The sequence below is a fragment of the Hyperolius riggenbachi genome, chromosome 4, assembly GCF_040937935.1.
Source record: "Hyperolius riggenbachi isolate aHypRig1 chromosome 4, aHypRig1.pri, whole genome shotgun sequence".
NCBI classification, from domain to species: domain Eukaryota; kingdom Metazoa; phylum Chordata; class Amphibia; order Anura; family Hyperoliidae; genus Hyperolius; species Hyperolius riggenbachi.
Genome location: NC_090649.1, coordinates 473,442,635 through 473,463,028, shown reverse-complemented (window position 1 = coordinate 473,463,028; position 20,394 = coordinate 473,442,635). Strand labels below are relative to the sequence as shown.

At 46.0% G+C, this 20,394-nt stretch overlaps 1 protein-coding gene across 1 annotated transcript in view; it reads right to left on the bottom strand.

Moving 5' to 3' along the window:
* Positions 1 to 20,394, bottom strand: part of IARS2 (isoleucyl-tRNA synthetase 2, mitochondrial) — a 104,453-nt gene that overhangs the window by 55,388 nt on the left and 28,671 nt on the right. Inside the window, exons 9-12 of the mRNA XM_068232918.1 lie at positions 17,133 to 17,302; positions 15,160 to 15,250; positions 12,937 to 13,088; positions 8,527 to 8,687 (exon numbers count right to left, since the gene is read on the bottom strand). Coding sequence (XP_068089019.1) covers positions 8,527 to 8,687; positions 12,937 to 13,088; positions 15,160 to 15,250; positions 17,133 to 17,302 — 574 coding nt within the window. The remainder of the gene's footprint in view (positions 1 to 8,526; positions 8,688 to 12,936; positions 13,089 to 15,159; positions 15,251 to 17,132; positions 17,303 to 20,394) is intronic.

Genomic DNA, 20,394 nt, shown 5'->3' with positions numbered 1-20,394 from the left:
ACACACACACACACACACACACACACACACACACACACACACACACACACACACACACACACACACACACACACACACACACACACCTAATGCCTAAAACTACCCCCTGCGCATTGAATGCCTAACACTACTCCCCTCCCCACCTAGTGCCAAACACTACTCCCCTCCCCACCTAGTGCCAGACACTACTCCCCTCCCCACCTAGTGCCAAACACTACCCCCTCCCCACCTAGTGCCAAACACTACCCCCTCCCCACCTAGTGCCACACACTACCCCCTCCCCACCTAGTGCCAAACACTACTCCCCTCCCCACCTAGTGCCAAACACTACTCCCCTCCCCACCTAGTGCCAAACACTACTCCCCTCCCCACCTAGTGCCAAACACTACCCGCTCCCCCCCTAGTGCCAAACACTACCCCCTCCCCACCTAGTGCCACACACTACCCCCTCCCCACCTAGTGCCAAACACTACCCCCTCCCCACCTAGTGCCAAACACTACCCCCTCCCCACCTAGTGCCTAACACTAACTCCTCCCCACCTAGTGCCTAACACTAACTCCTCCCCACCTAGTGCCAAACACTACTCCCCTCCCCACCTAGTGCCTAATACTACCCCTCCCCACCTAGTGCCTAACACTAACTCCTCCCCACCTAGTGCCCAACACTAACTCCTCCCCACCTAGTGCCAAACACTACTCCCCTCCCCACCAAGTGCCAAACACTACTACCCTCCCCACCAAGCGTCTAACACTAACTCCTCCCCACCTAGTGCCTAACATAACTCCTCCCCACCTAGTGCCTAACATAACTCCTCCCCACCTAGTGCCTAACACTACCCTCTCCCCACCTAATGCCTAACACTATCCCCTCCCCACCTAATGCCTAACACTACCCCCTCCCTACCTAGTGCCTAACACTAACTCCTTCCCTCCTCATGCCCAACACTACCCCCCTCCTAGTGACTAACATTACTCCCTAAGATTAACCTCCTCCTAGTGTCTGACACTACCCCCCTCCCCACCTAATGCCTAGCACTACCCCCTCCCACCTAATGCCTAACACTACCCCCCTCCCAGTCCCTAACACTACTCCCTCCCCAACAAATGCCTAACACTACCCCCCTCCTAGTCCCCAACACTACTCCCTCCCCAACTAATGCCTAACATTATGTATTTCATGGAAAGACCCCAAACTGCCTGAAGCAAAAGACAGAAATGCATTTGTTGAATTCTGCATAGAATTCTTTCAGGCTAGGCTCACACAGTGGTCAGCTGCATAACACACGCATTCTAATCAGTATGAACTGCAACAGAGACTGGATCTAGACTTTAATACAAAGCCTGTCCCGCTAGCTAACGCGCGCATGTGTTAAGACACACGGCATGATAGCGGGAAGTTGCGTTTTGACGTGCATCAGCGGCACTAGTTCTAATTCACCCGACAGAAAATTGCTTGCGTCATGCGATTAAATGTTCCCGGAGGCGTTACACCGTAACGCTCTGGAACGCTTTAAAGAGAAACCGTGACCAAGAATTGAACTTCATCCCAATCAGTAGCCGATACCCCCTTTCCCATGAGAACTCTATTCCTTTTCACAAACGGATCATTAGGGGGCTCTGTATGGCTGATATTGTGGTAAAACCCCTCTCACAGTGTGGACCATGGTCCTTACAGTTTCCTGTCTGTGAACCTCATTGCAATGTGGGAAATAACAGCTGTTTACAGCTGGATCCAACTGGCAAAAAAGCAAGCAGCATCTCCTTCCACTGACATCACCTGCCAGCAGTAAAAATGTCGCCATGTGATAAATGTCAGAATGTAAATCAGGGAGAGGAAAGATTTTAGAATGGGCAAACACTGACTAAATCATTTATACATAATTATTGTAAAAACTAAGCACTTTTTTATTACATTATTTTCACTGGAGTTCCTCTTTAACTAATGTGAATGGTAACATGAAAGTCAATAAGCTCTCATGTTACCTTGATTGTTGCATCCTGTGTGCATACCTCCTAGTGTATAAGGAGTCTTAGTTTTAGTAACACAATCAGTTACAACGCAGTGAACAGGTCAATATAACTGTATGGGCAGTGAGTTGATATGCAGAATTATTGTGCAACACAGCTGATCACTGTAAACACAGCCCTCAAGGTTAAGCAACTCTTTTTTAAAAATATTTTCTTCATATTGGTAGAAATGAGAATATAAGTACGCATACACTAATTCAGCGGTAGGGAACCCTAGGCTCTCCAGCTGTGATAGAACTACAAATCCCAGCATGCATTTGCCTTTATTAATCATGACTGTGGCTGTCAGACTCCTGCAATGCATTTTGGGACTTGTAGTTCCTTAACAAACCCCTGCACTAATTCAATGGCATAACCATTAGATCTGATAGCAACATTACATCTAATGAAAATCTATTCAAATTATGACAGCAATATCATGTTGCCTGTTCATGGCTCTATCACTCCCAGTAGGGGTGTTGACTTTGAGCATGGAGATTGGGGTGTGGGAGGGGGGAGAGAGTCTGGAGGCAGGAACTGCACTAAGGGCTCTTTCACCTCTGAGCCCATTTTCTGTGGTTTAACTCAAAGTCAATACTTTGCGCTAACCAAGGTAGAATGAAAGTCCATAGACTTTCACATCCGACGCTGTGTTTTGGTGCATTGCGGGTCGACGCACCCAGGAGCTTTTAATCGTCAGGAGACTGCATTTTCCCGTCAGGTGAATTAATAACTACTGCCGCTGATTGCATCACACCGCAACATCCCGACGTCATGCCGCAGCCGTTCTCCTGCACACGTTCTCAGATGTGAAAGAAGCCTTAGGCCTCGTTTCCACTCTAAAGTTGCGTTTAACATAGGTAGCCGTGGTGACGCACCGCTCTGCGTTGCATCGAGATTCTCCTAGGGCTTGTGATCTCATTCATTTATAATGAATGGGATTGCTGCGCAAACATGCCGAAAGGCAAGCACCCAGGATTTGCAATATGGATATGGGCAGCACGGTGGCGTAGTGGTTAGCATTCTCGCTTTGCAGTGCTAGGTTCGAACCCCAGCCAGGGCACTATCTGCAAGGAGTTTGTATGTTTTCTCCGTGTCTGCGTGGGTTTCCTCCCAAAAACATAAAGTTAATTGGCTTCCCCCTAAAATTGTCCCTAGACTACGACGGTACATACACTACGCGATACCTGCACTACGCGATACCTGCACTACGCGATACCTGCACTACGCGATACCTGCACTACGCGATACCTGCACTACGCGATACGTGCACTACGCGATACGTGCACTACGCGATACGTGCACTACGCGATACGTGCACTACGCGATACGTGCACTACGCGATACGTACACTACGCGATACGTACACTACGCGATACGTACACTACGCGATACGTACACTACACGATACGTACACAGACATATGACTATGGTAGGGATTAGATTGAGCCACTCTGAGGGACGGTTAAGTAACAGGACAATACACTCTGTACAGCGCTGCAGAAGATGTTGGCGTTATATAAATGCTTAATAATAACAACATATAATACTGCAGTGGATCCAACAGATCACAGACTTGTTATAAGGCCACAATGCATTGTGTGTGACTGCTGGAATAATAGGACAATAATGTAAGGCAGAGGAGACTGCAAAATGAATATTTAAACAGGGACATTTCCTGAGTATATCACCAGCTAGAGGTCAGCTAGCTTGAAATTGAGAAACATCAGTGATGCACAGAGAATGCCCTTGTGTCCAGTGGCTTTATACTGCATGTGAACCAACAAATACATTAGACAAGACAAGACAAATAACATTTATATTGCGCTTTTCTCCTTGCGGACTCAAAGCGCCAGAGCAGAGCAGCAGCCACTAGGGCGCGCTCTATTGGCAGTAGCAGTGTAAGGGAGACTTGCCAAAGGTCTCCTACTGAATTAGTGCTGGCTTACTGAACAGGCAGAGCCGAGATTCGAACCCTGGTCTCCTGTGTCAGAGGCAGAGCCCTTAACCATTACACCTTCAGCCAACTGCTGCCGTAAAAAAAAAAAGTATATATAGACACGGAGTTCTGCAACAATGAGAGACTATTGCATTTACTTCCCAAAGAGGTGTGCAAAAAGAAGAGACTCCGTCTTCTATAACTGCATGATCAGCCCCAGGTGTGCAAAAAGAGGAGGGTCCGCCTTAAATAACTGCATGATCAGCCCCAGGTGTGCAAAAAGAGGAGGGTCCGCCTTAAATAACTGCATGATCAGCCCCAGGTGTGCAAAAAGAGGAGGGTCCGCCTTCTATAACTGCATGATCAGCCCCAGGTGTGCAAAAAGAGGAGGGTCCGCCTTAAATAACTGCATGATCAGCCCCAGGTGTGCAAAAAGAGGAGGGTCCGCCTTAAATAACTGCATGATCAGCCCCAGGTGTGCAAAAAGAGGAGGGTCCGCCTTCTATAACTGCATGATCAGCCCCAGGTGTGCAAAAAGAGGAAGATCCGCCTTCAATAACTGCATGATCAGCCCCAGGTGTGAAAAAAGAGGAAGGTTCGCCTTTAATAACTGCATGATCAGCCCCAGGTGTGCAAAAAGACTAAGGTTCGCCTTTAATAACTGCATGATCAGCCCCAGGTGTGCAAAAAGAGGAGGATCCGCCTTCTATAACTGCATGATCAGCCCCAGGTGTGCAAAAAGAGGAGGGTCTGTCTACTGTAACAGCATGATCAGCCCCAGGTGTGCAAAAAGAGGAGGGTCTGTCTACTGTAATAGCATGATCAGCCTCAGGTGTGCAAAAAGAGGATGGTCCACCTACTATAACTGCATGATCAGCCCCAGGTGTGCAAAAAGAGGAGGATCCGCCTTCAATAACTGCATGATCAGCCCCAGATGTGCAAAAAGAGGAGGGTCCGCCTTCAATAACTGCATGATCAGCCCCAGATGTGCAAAAAGAGGAGGGTCCGCCTTAAATAACTGCATGATCAGCCCCAGGTGTGCAAAAAGAGGAGGGTCCGCCTTAAATAACTGCATGATCAGCCCCAGGTGTGCAAAAAGAGGAGGGTCCGCCTTCTATAACTGCATGATCAGCCCCAGGTGTGCAAAAAGAGGAGGGTCCGCCTTAAATAACTGCATGATCAGCCCCAGGTGTGCAAAAAGAGGAGGGTCCGCCTTAACTGCATGATCAGCCCCAGGTGTGCAAAAAGAGGAGGGTCCGCCTTCTATAACTGCATGATCAGCCCCAGGTGTGCAAAAAGAGGAAGATCCGCCTTCAATAACTGCATGATCAGCCCCAGGTGTGAAAAAAGAGGAAGGTTCGCCTTTAATAACTGCATGATCAGCCCCAGGTGTGCAAAAAGACTAAGGTTCGCCTTTAATAACTGCATGATCAGCCCCAGGTGTGCAAAAAGAGGAGGATCCGCCTTCTATAACTGCATGATCAGCCCCAGGTGTGCAAAAAGAGGAGGGTCTGTCTACTGTAACAGCATGATCAGCCCCAGGTGTGCAAAAAGAGGAGGGTCTGTCTACTGTAACAGCATGATCAGCCTCAGGTGTGCAAAAAGAGGATGGTCCACCTACTATAACTGCATGATCAGCCCCAGGTGTGCAAAAAGAGGAGGGTCTGTCTACTGTAACAGCATGATCAGCCCCAGGTGTGCAAAAAGAGGAGGATCTGCCTGCTATAACAGCATGATCAGCCCCAGGTGTGCAAAAAGAGGATGGTCCGCCTACTATAACTGCATGATCAGCCTCAGGTATGCAAAAAGAGGATGGTCCGCCTACTATAACTGCATGATCAGCCCCAGGTGTGCAAAAAGAGGAGGGTCTGTCTACTGTAACAGCATGATCAGCCTCAGGTGTGCAAAAAGAGGATGGTCCGCCTACTATAACGGCATGATCAGCCCCAGGTGTGCAAAAAGAGGAGGGTCTGCCTGCTATAACGGCATGATCAGCCCCAGGTGTGCAAAAAGAGGATGGTCCGCCTACTATAACTGCATGATCAGCCCCAGGTGTGCAAAAAGAGGAGGGTCTGTCTACTGTAACAGCATGATCAGCCCCAGGTGTGCAAAAAGAGGATGGTCCGCCTACTATAACTGCATGATCAGCCCCAGGTGTGCAAAAAGAGGAGGGTCTGTCTACTGTAACAGCATGATCAGCCTCAGGTGTGCAAAAAGAGGATGGTCCGCCTACTATAACTGCATGATCAGCCCCAGGTGTGCAAAAAGAGGAGGGTCTGCCTACTGTAACAGCATGATCAGCCTAGGTGTGCAAAAAGAGGAGGATCTGCCTGCTATAACAGCATGATCAGCCCCAGGTGTGCAAAAAGAGGAGGGTCTGTCTACTGTAACTGCATGATCAGCCCCAGGTGTGCAAAAAGAGGAGGATCTGCCTGCTATAACAGCATGATCAGCCCCAGGTGTGCAAAAAGAGGATAGTCCGCCTACTATAACTGCATGATCAGCCCCAGGTGTGCAAAAAGAGGAGGATCTGCCTACTATAACTGCATGATCAGCCCCAGGTGTGCAAAAAGAGGAGGGTCCGCCTGATCTATCAGTAGGACGTCACTACATGCACGGCGGTCCTGTGGTCGGGGCGCTCACGTTGACAGCCCAAAAAGACGCCAGACACAGGAGGAGGCAAGGATTTGCGCTAGCGTGACTGCACAGGTGAGGCTTTAACATTGGCCCTGCGGGGAGGGCTGCGCCATACACCTGGGGTGCGGGTGCGGGAGCAGGCAGCGGCACTAGAACCATTTACAATAGATTTCTATGTGCAGCGTGTGCACAGATTCAATCAGAGAGGGTCCTATCTTCTGATAGTTGATCTGGTGGCAGATCGACAGGTGTATGGCCACCTTTACTCTTTTCTTTTAACAAATCACATAGAGAGTCTATTGTTTTCAGTTAGATATCTTCTGTAGTAGACTTGTAGACAGTTAAGCGAAACCACAATGTACAATCACAAAACAACAGGCCCTGAAACAAGCAAATAAAACACTAATTCTGAAAAAAACAAACCCTCATGAAACACAAGTGCAGCGCGACCGTTAAAAAAAAAAAAAAAAACACATAAAAAAAATCTAAGACAAGCAATCTCCTGAGAAGACCTGACCTTTGATCGAGTATTGTGAGATGACGGCTTGTCACGCACATCGGTGAGCAATCTCTATAAATCTCGATCACGTGACACGCAATAAACCTCTGCAGAGCTACAATTTACACTCCATCTCTTCCTAAACAAATCAAACAAGTCGCCAGAACAAACGCAACCTTCACCCCTTGCCCAGCCTGTGTTTGCTCTGTGCCTTCCGGAGGAGCTGCGGTACACAACTGCGCCGCTGGAACAAATCGACAGGGGGGGGGGGGAGGCTCATTTGACTAAATTTCAAATCACTTTGCAAGTCAAAAAAAGCAGACAAAGCTCTGTGTGATGTAATGGGCTGAGCACAGGCCAAAGTCTCCCAGCATAGGTTTAAAATGACCTCTGTCGCAAAAAGATTAAAAGTTTAAATATATGTAAGCAAGAAGTACATTTCTTCCAGAGTAAAATGAGCCATAAATTACTTTTCTCCTATGTTGCTGTCACTTACAATAGGTAGTAGAAATCTGACAGAACCAACAGGTTTTGGACTAGCCCATCTCCCCATGGGGGGGGGGGTTCACAGGGATTTCTTTCAAAATGCACTTAGTGAATGGCAGTTGCTCCGTCCAACTCCCAAAAAAAGTGTACAGTGAAGACCAGACTAGCCGCGCACAGAGCAGAGCTTCCCTTGCGGCTGGAGGCAGGAACGGCGGTAAGTCTCCGCCCGCTGCTGAGTTACCGGAGGGGAGAGCCAGGAAGGGGGGCCCCAAGGTGAGTGAAGGGGGGGGGTCCCCCCTTCCCCATGTTGTACATACCACTCCCTTTCACTGCGCTCCTCCCCTCCTGCTCAGGGTGCTCTGGCGCCCCCCCCCCCCTTTCTGACCACGGGCCCTAGGTCCGTGCCCGAGTGCCTGAATGGTCAGTCCACCCCTGTGCACAGCCGACAATTTGTCAGGCTGTGCAGTATTTACGGTACTTTTTCTGGCTCCAGCAGGGGCGCTGTTGCGGCTCTCCGCTCGGTAATAGCCGATCCCAATCAGGTCTGCTCTACAGAGCAGACGACTTGCTATAGGCCATTTCCGCCTATTTCACAGCCGAGAGCCACTACTGTGCCAGAGTCGGGAAGGTCAATATTTACATCCCCGCTATTCGGAGGGGCACCGAGAGACCGCCGTGGTACACAGGAGGACGGGGGAAGCCTCGATAGGATCCGGAGGCTTCCCCCACCCAAGGTGAGTACCCCAGTTATAGATCTTCTTTAAAGTGGACCTGATTTATTTGTTTCAATGTCTTTTTTAATTTAACAAGGTTTTGAAATTATGGTCCTTTAAGATTGTACATTCAAGACAGAATCAATCATGTAAAATTTTTGGTTTAAAAGAAAATAAAAATCAGCGGTATTTTGTGCAACCCGGTGTACAGGGTGATTGCGGTGCCACTTTAAGTGTCTCCTCACCTGTTCATCAGCGGCTCTTGTGTCTCCTTATGATAGAAGACGGGGATGGGGACCCCCCAGCTACGCTGCCTGGATATACACCAGTATGTCCGATGGTCCAGCATCTGTAGCATCCGGCTGGCGGCAGAGGATGGCACAAACTTTACTTTCTTCAGAACTTCCTGGGGAAGAAAATACGGAGTCTCTTTTTACAAATAGTTTCATAGCAACTCCCAAATAGCTGAAAAAAAGAAAACCGATTGCCTGTTGCAATACTCATTTGGCACCTAAAGATGTCACATCTGACAGATGCTGCTTATCATGTAACAGAAATGTACCTTCTTAAAGGGAACCTTAACTGAGAGGGATATGAATGTTTCCTTTTAAACAATACCAGTTGCCTGGCAGTCCTGCTGATTTCTGACTGCAGTAGTGGCTGAATCACCGACCTGAAACAAGCATGCAGCTTATCCAGTCTGACTTCAGTCAGAGCACCTGGTCTGCATGCTTGTTCAGGGGCTGTGGCTGAAAGTATTAGAGACACAGGATCAGCAGGAGAGTCAGGCAACTGGCATCATTTTAAAAGGAAAAATCCATATCCTTCTCAGTTTAGGTTCCCTTTAAAACAGAAGGTATTTGCAATGCTTACCTATAATTAAGCCGCCGGGAGACTTGGGCGCAGGATACAGCCGGTATGTGGCTCACTCTGCTCTTGCACAAGTCTCGACGGCGTTAATTAATGTTCCCCCTCCAGGCCACCGTGGATAGTGGGAGAAAGATGTAAGTTGTGCTTCGTCTTTTGACAGCGCCCAAATTACTGTCCGCTTTAGCTGTAATTCCCATTATGGCCTATGGGTGTGCTGAAATCTCCGGCGCGGTTTTTGCAAGATTAGTTTGCAATAATTTTCCATTTGCTCCCGTTTCTTATCGTTTTTTGGGCTCTGATATCCTTTAAGTGTTAAAAAGCCCTTACCTAAGGCCCAGTGCACACCAAAAAGCGCTAGTGTAATTACAAACGCTCAGCAGTTTTTGAAGTGTTTTTTTTTGAGTGATTCTAGGCATGTGCTCAGCGATTTTCTACTCATGCCTAGCATTTTTTGGAGCATTTTGGTGTAGTATGTTTTATTTTTTGTTACAGTAAAGCTGTAATTGAACAGCTGTAACAAAAACGCTTGGAGAATCGCTCTGATCTAGCGCTTTTCAGAGCGATTTTCCACTTTCCTATACTTGATTGAGGCTGAATCGTCTCAGAAATCAGCAAAAATGCTGCAGCCCCCGAGTTTGCGTTTGGGGAGAAAACGAGCCGCTCTGGTGTGCTCCATCCCATTCACATTCATTAGCCAAGCGGTTTTCAAAGTGCATGCGTTTTTAAAAACGCTCAGAACCTCTCATGGTGTGCACCAGTTTTTAGAACAGAGAAGCCTCTGGCTCCTCCAGATGCTTCCTGTGTTGTCCTGGAGACCACTGCTGCTGCCCGCCACACTTTTAAAGATTGGAACCGCGTTCCTCTAAATGCCGGAGCGTGGCTGTGCTGCACCCGCGCAGGTACGCCTGCACAGTAGCACGGAGCCACTCGTCCACTAGGTCTATGGACCTTCATTAATGGGCCGCATTAAAAAAACCACATATGCGTTTTGTATGCGTTTTATAACATGCGTTTTCAAAAACGCCGGTTTTGTTGCGTAATTTTCAAAACGCATCAAAAATGCACGTAAACAAAGTCAGTGGTAACGCAATAAGGTTTTCTGATGTATTTCCACTTCCTGTTGTCTTGCATAAAACACCATATAAAAATGCATAGAAAACGCATATGGCTTTGTGTATATGCAAACCGCAAACACGTAAAAACGCACGCAAAGCGCGAGAAAAACAGATATGAAAAAAAAAATGCACTAAAGACACACACACACACACACACACACGACAGAAAAAACAACCTTTCCCGTCCAGCCATGTTTGCACCCAGCCTGAGAGGTTTACACATTGATGAAAGCTTGTTGTCAAGGTGACGGCTAAAGGCAGCTTCTTCCTCCCTTTAGAAACTAGTGTTGGGCCGAACAGTTCGCCTGGCGAACCTCTCTGGGCCTCTTACTACTTCCGGGTCGCAATGACCCGGAGTAGTACGCCTGCGCTGCCCGGCGGAGCGCATCCTAGATCGCGCTCCTGTTGCCGGGCACTCTCTGCGCATGAGCGTGATGTCACTCATGACGTCACGCACACGTGCAGAGAGTGCCCGGCAACGGGAGCGCAATCTAGGACGCGCTCCGCCGGGCAGCGCAGGCGTACTACTCCGGGTCATTGCGACCCGGAAGTAGTAAGAGGCCCATGGATTTAGAGATGTTCGCCGGCAAACGGTTCGGGAACCGTTCGCCACATCTCTATTAGAAACTGTAGCCACACAGCGGGTGGGACAGCAAGGAGGGAGAAGAAAAAAAAACCCGGCTGGGTTGAAAAAAAAAAAAAAAAAAGAAAGAAAAGGGCAGAAGTGATGTCACTTTTGGCATCATAGAGAAGCAGTCTAGATGGAAACCAGCATAACAATGTTTCTTCTTTCATAATTCTTTTTTCCTAAATTCTGCCAGTGAACACTAAAATCAATGGGAAAGGTAGGCTGAACAAGTACTATATATTCCTGCGTATAAGACTACTTTTTAACCCTTGAAAATCTTCTGAAAAGTTGGGGGTCATCTTATACGCCGGGTGTCATTGATGCCGGGTGATACGCCCTATCCTGTTACCGCCTCTCAGATCTCCCTGCTGAGGGAGCGCAATCTATTCTTCCATACCGCTCTGATAAACAGGTAGACAAGGAGAGCTGACCAGTGTACTTAAAGAGAGTTGACAAATGCAACAAGTCAATTGACTATATACTGTTATATGTTGGGTAACACATACAGTACAGCACCAGTATCTGTTCATACACAGCACCAGTACATGCTATTTTTATTTTTATTTGGTGTGCGTTGGAAGAGGGGTAGTCTTATACGGCGAGTATATCCCAAACTCTATATTTTAACTGGAAAAGTTGGGGGGTCGTCTTATACGCCCAGTCGTCTTATACGCCGGAATATACGGTACATTTCCCATTAAATGATATTTTTTTTCAGTTAAAATGAACTTCCAACCCACTTTAAAGCTGAATTATCGCATATACCTTCTGTTTCAAGAAGACAAATTACACTCAGCATTGCTTTTTAGTAGGAGGGCTTTTTGATCACTTTTAGCCCTCTACAGTATATCTTCCTAGTAGTTCTGGATCACCCCAAGCTCTCTCTGTATTCTGTACACTGCTTATCAGAATTCTGAAAACTCAGCATTTCAGGACTGGCATCTGCAGATTGTGTGTGGTGCTGTAAATGTAATGAGAATGGAGGACATGAATCTAGGGAAGAACAGTACACAGCCCTACCCTCAAACTTTTGCAATTCTTGTTCAGTAAGGGCCCTTTTCCACTAGAGCGTTTGCAATTGCTTAATCGCAAAACCGCAAATTGCTAGTGATTTTAAAATCGCTACAGTTTGCTTTTTAACAGAGGAATCGCAGTAGGTAATTTCCACTACCGCGTTTCGTTTTTTACTAAATCACGATTGCGGCGCGGAACGATTTTTGCTGCGATTTTGCTGTGCAGTGCATAGCATAGCAAATTCTTGATCACAAACGTCGGGAAAACACCGGTAAATTTTGGACTTTTGCTGAATCGCAATCGCTAGCATTTAGCGCGAACGCTAGCGATTGCTAGTGGAAAAGGGCCCTAAATGAGCATTTCTCCCTGTATGAGAATTGCAAACAGAGTTGTGGCAAAACAGAAGTGATTTCGCAGTGATTTTCATTGTGAAACAGGGCCCTGAGCGATCTGGATAAATGGTGCATCTTCAAATTGGGGAATAAAAAAAAAAACCTCTAGCTCTGCGTGCCAGTAGTAAACATGATTCCTCCCATGCTGCATGCCACTTTTTCTAATATATTTTTTTCCTCTTTTTTGCCTCTCTCTTCTTTTCCTCATAAAACACTCCCTTTTCCTTTGTTTTGTAATAAAAAAAAACTCCTTACAGTTCCTCTAAGTCTGAGGCCTGAGCCATTTTTAAATGCCCCACTTACATTACTACAGTTTACTCAGCAGGGAAATGATAACCTATTGAACTTTTCATCACTCTCCTGCTTACAGAGCCACACTGGAGTATTATGGCCTCTTTCCTGAGAGCTGACTGCAGTCACTGCACACATAAAGCCCTGGTTTATTAACCCTTGCAATAAAAAAATTAAAAAGTGAATACAGGCAAGTTCTGAGGATTGGTACTATATGTGGCCCTACAGGAACACTTTAATAGTATTTAGCTTGTTTACAAGCTTGTAAAGTGAAATGTGAAACAGAAAAGGAACTTATAGTGAAGTGATGCCAGAAGCCTGTTCACACCAGCACTGATCTCTTACCTGCGCTTTGTCTTTAATGTTGGCGGTGCTGACGAACCACTGCTTGCTGGCACGGATGATAATGGGCTTCTTGGTCCTCCAATCATATGGGTAGCTGTGCACCCAACTCTCCTCCTTCAGCAGGTTCTTAGAACCCAGTAACATCTGTATGACTGGAAGAAAACACATACTAAAAAATGGGAACTGAACAAAGGTGGCAAAGGGATTGATTCACAAAGATGCATTAAGGGCCCTTTTCCACTTGCGCGGTGCAAATTGGTTGCGGAAAACGCAAAACGAATTCGCACACGGATGCAAATTTTACTGCGTATTCGCGGGCGTTTTCGCATGTGTTAGTAAGTATGCAAATTTAATCATGTCAGTGCCTGTGTGCTTTTACATTGATTTTATGCGAAAACACCTGCGAATTAGTGGTAAAATTTGCACACGAAAACACATGCAAATTTCCTGCAAGTCTGATGACTCTGCCGTGCAGATTTTTCCTGCACACAAAACCACACAGGATTTCTGACAAGTGGAAAAAGGCCCATCCACTTGTATCGATAATGCGAATCTGCATGCAGAAAACGCATGCAGATTCGCACAAGTGGAAACGGGCCCTTATGCTACCACACACAAGCAGCTTTGGCTAAAAATAGCACGCGCGCTACATGCAGTCCTGTGGCATAGCGTGCGCTCTTAAGTTACGTGCACTCCTTGTAACTGCCGTGCAAAGTGATGTAGAGTGACCGCGATACTTCACTGGCGTAACCGTTACTATGCAAATTAACATAATAGCGGCCACAGTATCTACCGCTATCACATCGCGCGGTAATTACAAGGTATGCATGTAACTTAAAGGGGCACTATGACGAAAAATTTAAAAATTTAAAATATGTACAAACATAGACAAATAGGAAGTACGCTTTTTCCAGAGTAAAATGAGCCATAAATTACTTTTCTCCTATGTTGCTGTCACTTACAGTAGGTAGTAGAAATCTGACAGAAGCTACATGTTTTCGACTAGTACATCTCTTCATAGAGGATTCTCAGCAAGATATATATATATATATATATATTCGGATGTATGTATGTATGTATGTATGTATGTATGTATGTATGTATGTATGTATGTATGTGTGTGTGTATGTATGTGTGTGTGTGTGTGTGTGTGTGTGTGTGTGTATGTATGTGCCACGATCACTCGAAAACGCCTTGACCGATTTGAACGAAACTTGGTATACGGATCCCTTACTACCTGGGATGATATTTTCTGGGGGTCTTGCGTCCCCCCTGCACACCTGGGCGGAGCTACAAATAGCAAATCAGATTCAAATATAGCGCTTCAGGGGCACCCAATGCGCTGTTATCAAGGGGCAGCAGGTGCGACGTTATCGTCGCACTGCACACTAATATAGGCGCACCCACGTTGTGCGTACAGTGAGCGGTACTAAGACTGATGTGTGGGCGTAAACTACTTAGTGCGGTAGTTTGCGCCCACTAAGTGATAAGGCACACTAACCGGCTTAGCGCCCGTTAGTGAATACAGCCCATAATCTCTTCCCCACCCTGTTTTAAAAGAACAGGCAAATGTTTTTGATTTCACAAGGGCAGCCATCTTTTTGGTTGAAAGAAGGTAACAGGAAGCATGGGACACAGTTGCAACTGTCCTGCACCCTGATCGCCCCTCCCAGTTGCTAGGCAAGGAGAAAGACGACATCAGAAATCTCATCATGCTTTGCACAGCATCAGGGGAAAAATGCCAGGGCATTTTTCATTCATGGTGCGGAGCTTAGCCTCTGTGCAGCCAAAAATGAGGCTTGGGTGAGAAAAACAAAGTTCTGATGCTGTGAAACTGTTAAAGAAACGCCAAGCCTTTTCAGTGCTGCTAAGTGCATTTTTAGTCTGGAGGTTCACTTTAACAAATGGAGTACTACCAATCACAAAGGACGATTATCACATACTTGTATTATTATAAAGCATGAAGAAGAGAGGCAGATGCACAGCCTTACCACCAACTAGGCAACACTTGTTTTACAACACTATCCTGGAGAGAGCATCAGCAGATGTAGCTGTAACTGGGCCTCCAGGAGCAACAATGCAGCTGGAGAGATTCTAATAGCGTTGCCTACCCCACCTCTCTATGCTCTGGCCTCTCTACTGGACTCTGCAAACCTCAGCGACCAATAGCGTCCAAGCATCTCTGACCCTGCATGAAATTCAGGAGATTAAGAACACACATACCAGCTTCATTGCCATCTTCTAACACAGCTTTATTCTCTAGCTCGGGTCCTGCTGCAGAGGTGTAACAGCCAGCTTCATCCACCAAGCAGTCCTGTAAAATGAGGTTCATCAATAGGGCTGGATTCACAGTGGTCAGTTGCATTACACATGCATTATAATAGGTGTGAACTGCAATGGAGACTGGCCATAGACTTTAATTAAAAAAAAGCCTGCATGCAGCGAGTTAGAATAACGCGATAAGTTTCAATGCAGTACTATGAACAGGCCCATAGAATTATGTATAGACCAACGCTGGGCAAACTACGGCCTGCGAGCCGTATATGGCCCACATGCGCTGTAAATCCAGCCTGCCGCCAGCCTTCTCTGCTCCCCCCTTACCGCAGAGTCGTGAGCTGAATGAAACCATGGGATATAGCAGTGATGGCTAACCTTGGCACTCCAGCTGTGGTGGAACTACAAGTCCCATGAGGCATTTCAATACTCTGACAGTTCTAAGCATAACTCGGGGAGGCAGAGGCATGATGGGATTTGTAGTTTTTTCACAGCTGGAGTGTTAAGGTTAGCCATCACTGCGATATAGTGTACCCAAGGCGACATGTGAAATGATGAGATAAACGTGTGTATGTGCAGTACTAAACAGATTAATAACCAGGCTGTTTTACTTGTTTTATTTTGCTGCCTGAAAGAGGTTAATATTCTGGCATGGAAGTGGTAGCTTCTGTCTTGTCAGGAGCTTGTCAGGAATATAGTAAACATCACTGATAGAAATTTTTTCTACACATTTCATTTTTCTACATGTTACATTTTTCTACATATTTCTGAGAGCAGAGGGAGAGAGAAAGGGTCAATATAGGTCATTTTTTTTTCATTCAGGGACACTTAATAGACTGCAACTGAGCAGAGACAAGAAAACATTCACTCTACTTTCTGAATGTTTAAATATAAAGTACAATCCTGGGATGTCTAAAAAAAAAGTCATTTTTAGGAGTAGGAGGATAATAAAATTCTCTACCTCACCAGTTTATTTTCACCTCAGGTTCACTGTAACACTTGCCTACTAGTCGCTTCCTGCGCCGGGTATCCATGGCCACAGGGCGTCACATGAAGTGCAGTCAGGACATGCCAGCTTATTACATGCTGGCACGTCCTGACAGCATGTCACGCCCTGTGGCCATGGATACCTGATGCAGGAAGTGGTGAGTAGGTGGGTGTTAACCCTCAGGGTTCTTCCACTCACAACTCTGCTAGGAGGGAAGGAGGGAGGAGGAGGAAAGGGGCACTATGACAAAAAACTGTAAAATTTAAAAAATACTGTATGTGCAAACATCTACAAATAAGAAGTACATTTTTTCCAGAGTAAAATGAGCCATAAATGACTTTTCTCCTATGTTGCTGTCACTTACAGTAGGCAGTCGAAATCTGACAGAAGTGACAGGTTTTGGACTAATCCATCTCTTTATTGGGGATTCTCAGGGATATATTTATTTTCAAAAGCACTTAGTGAATGGCAGTTGCTCTGTCCAACTGCCAAAAAACTGTGTAGGGAGCAGGGAGGCTGGCCAGCATCATTGTTTAAATCTTTTTAAGGGAATATCTTTATAAAGAATAAAAGCCTTGCTGAGAATCCCCTATGAAGTGATGGACTAGTCCAAAACCTGTCACTCCTGTCAGATTTCTACTGCCTACTGTAAGTGACAACAACATAGGAGAAAAGTAATTTATGGCTCATTTTACTCTGGAAGAAACGTACTTCATGTGTGCGTGTGTGCGTCTACCCCCAGACTGTTCTGGGGCAAATAACTCTTATAGGAAAAGTTCCACAAAAATAACTCAGTTTCTAATGTTACAGGTGTCACTGAGGCGGATGCCCGATTATGTGGTCTCCTATTTAAACTTTAATTGTTTTGCTAACAGATTCACTTCTATCCAGTTTCTCGCTCAGCAGGAATCGTCCAATATAATCACCCGCTTACCACTGACAGCTTGTGATGGGAAGCCACGCTGTAGTCTTCAATGCCGTGTGCAGGTGCGGTGTGGACAAGGCCAGTGCCTTTCACCATGGTAACGTGGTTGGCAGGTAAGAGGGGGGAGGAGCGTCCTGGTATTGTGGGGTGATCACACACGCCACTCTCAAGGTCAGACCCTACAAGACAAGAAACAGAACCTTTAGCATGATCAAACTAAACTGTGTTCCTGGCCGTGGATAAGCACATCTGACTGGGCATGTGTGGGTAAGGTCTGCACATGCCCAGTAGTAGGAAGTGTTTGTGTATGGAGTAAAAAAGCTGCGGGCATGCAGCTCCATTCTACTGGCCATGAACGGATCTAACTCACGCCAGGGCTGTGGAGTTGGTACATAAATCATCCAACTCCTCAGTTTATGACACCACCGACTCCAAGTACCCAAAATTGCTCCAACTCCTTACTCCAACACATACCACGGCTGTGGATTTCAGTACAAAAATCATCTAACTTTTCAGTTATGAAACCTCCGACTCCAGGTACCCAAAAATTGCTCTGACTCTGTCTTGGGTATAAGAAAATCCAGAAAGGCCTGTTAACCATCCCAGAGGCTTCACACTACTGAGGTGAGAAGTATTTTTTTTTACCACTCATTTTTGGGGGTCCCCCAGCCTTACCTCAAAGGCCTCATTTGTACATTTGTAGCCTGTGAACTCAAAATGAAGCCCAGTTTAGAATAATTTAACCTCCCCCACTACAAAAAAAGAAACAGATGGGTAGCTGGTGAGCCCCTTGAAAACACCTCCACACTGCTAGCCATTTAACAGCCCTCACATTGCTTGTAGGACTAAGGTAATAGAGGCAAGAGGTCCACTTCCTGCTCCACTGCAGCAAATACGCACCTGTGAGGACTGCCTACTCCCTGAGACTCTCCGCCCACATCCCGGACTTCACAGAAGAGGTGAGGAAACGCTACATCCTACTGGATGAGGAAACAACTATGAAAATATAAGGTTTAGATGTTTGAACAGCTTGGCTGCGATTCAGACTTGTATAAGTTTCCTCCGATCATTTGTCTGATGAAGCGGGATTGTACCCGCGAAACGCGTTGCAAAGTGGAGCTTCTAATAAATGTTATTTTTTTATATAAAAGTAACAAATGTTTGTCTGTTCTTCCTTGAGGGAGGAAAGTCCACCACTTCTCCCTTTTAAACTTTTTTTTTTAAACACTTTTATCCTATTATGGCGCCTCTGTTAAAACATCTAAACACTGTCTAGTCCACCCTTGGTGGAGGGTTGTTACCCCCATATTTCCTATCTACAGAGAGCGACTTCTTAAACCTGAGTGGGGTCAGGTTATAATTCTCCCCACCTGCAATTACAATGGTTGCCTGTGTGGTAACCCAAGTTTGTGAGTATTTCTACACTGACGCTGGGAATACACGGTTAGATCCGGCGGATCATCTCCCGTCGCGTCCCCACGCGTCCCCCGGATCGATTCCCGCTCGTCCCCGTGGGCGCTTCTTTATCTTCCACTCGATTTCCGCTATTGTCCACCCGCGGGTATTCGATCCGCGCGGTGATCGGACATGTCGGAAATTATCAATCGAGCCATCAGCGGCTCAATTGATAAGAATTATCGACCCGTGTATGCCCAGCCAGGGCCGGATTTGTACTTTCCAGTGCCCTAGGCCTGCTGTCACCAAGCGCCCCCCCCCCCCCCCCCCTCCTAAAAGAAATTGTCCAACACTCTGACTAGCGATCATTGCTTTGAATGGGCTCATCTCAGTTGTGCTGCTCTGCCTCCCATTCAACAAATAATTCCTGTAATTTGCGCTCCTGCCCGAATGTGCACAGCAGCCGATAGTGTTCTGGGCATGCATACTTGAGAAATGACGCTGATGTATGACCGGTACTTGTCAAGAATGCATAACACTGTACCGGCCTCGGTTGCTGTGCACATCTGGGCAGGAGCGAGAAATTACAGGGAGCGGGAGTAGCCAGAGCATGCGCTGCTTCTTTGTCCTCTGTGTGCGACTGGCTGCAGTCGGAGCCACAAACAGGTGGCAGGGCAGCGCAATGGAGAGAAGCCCATCCAAAACAGAGAACAGGTAAGTAGCAAACATCCTGTCAAGACCCACTTTGAATGTTCTGTTGTAATTATAGTGGACCTGAACTCAGAACTTCCTCTCTGCTCTAAAAGATACGCAACAACATAACCTTTCAATAAAAACATTTTTGTTACAGCTGATACAAATCCTGCAATAAATCTGCAGTGTCTACTTCCTGCTTTTATGGAAGCAGACATATTTTTAACAACCTGTGCTTTCAAATGAGCTTAGCTGTTGTGGCAGTCGGGTGACACAGTGTAGAGATCAAATTACAACTTGTGACACAGAGGAGGGGGAATTAGACAGGCTCTCTAAATACATACAGGGTACAGTTCTCTGTTTTCCTTCTGTCCTGTGCAGCTCCACTTTAAAGCATCTGAATGAAATTTATTTATATTTGCTGAAAAATCTATGCATCTCTTTTGAATGCTGAATGTACATATGGTGGTGTGCTCTAACATATTGACAGTATACGGGAACAAAGTCTGAAGAAGGCTTATTTAAATTGCCTTTAAAACGTTTTTTTAGGGTAAATGAGGCATGTAACATCATGTTTTTTTAATGATGTGGGGACTTAAAATCCCTCTCTCTCTCAGGTGGGAAATCCAAGTTTGCTCGGATAGTGCTATTCAGATTTTAAAAAATATCCGAATTGCTATTCAAAGTTCGGATAGTGGAAAAAGTTCAGATTATCTGGGTAGTTCGGATACCCAAATATTGGATGAGCACCACTGCTCAGGTGTATTTAAAATGACAGTTTAGCAATGAAAGGGAAGAAAACAGCATTTTATTATCCTGCAGTCTTATAGATGGTAGGAGCTGGAGGACAGAAAATGAGTCAGGAAAGAGTTAACTAAGGAAGAGAAGCGACTACTGCTACTAGGAAAAAAAAAAAAAAAAAGAAAGACCATCATAAATTAGGATTAGATAAATTAACAACTGCTGGGGTCAGTGTCAAAGCTGTAAAAGAGGTGAAGAAACTGCAGAGCTCTCTGATGTTTGGGAATGCCTGCATTAAAACTCAGCGGAACTTAGTTCTATCTGCTTTGTAATGTAAATCTCTGGTATTTCTCACATCGATCTGTAAGTCTATCATACAAAGAAAGGAATGGATTATCAGGTGACAGTTACGATTGATCCTGATTGTTTTAACACATCAGGA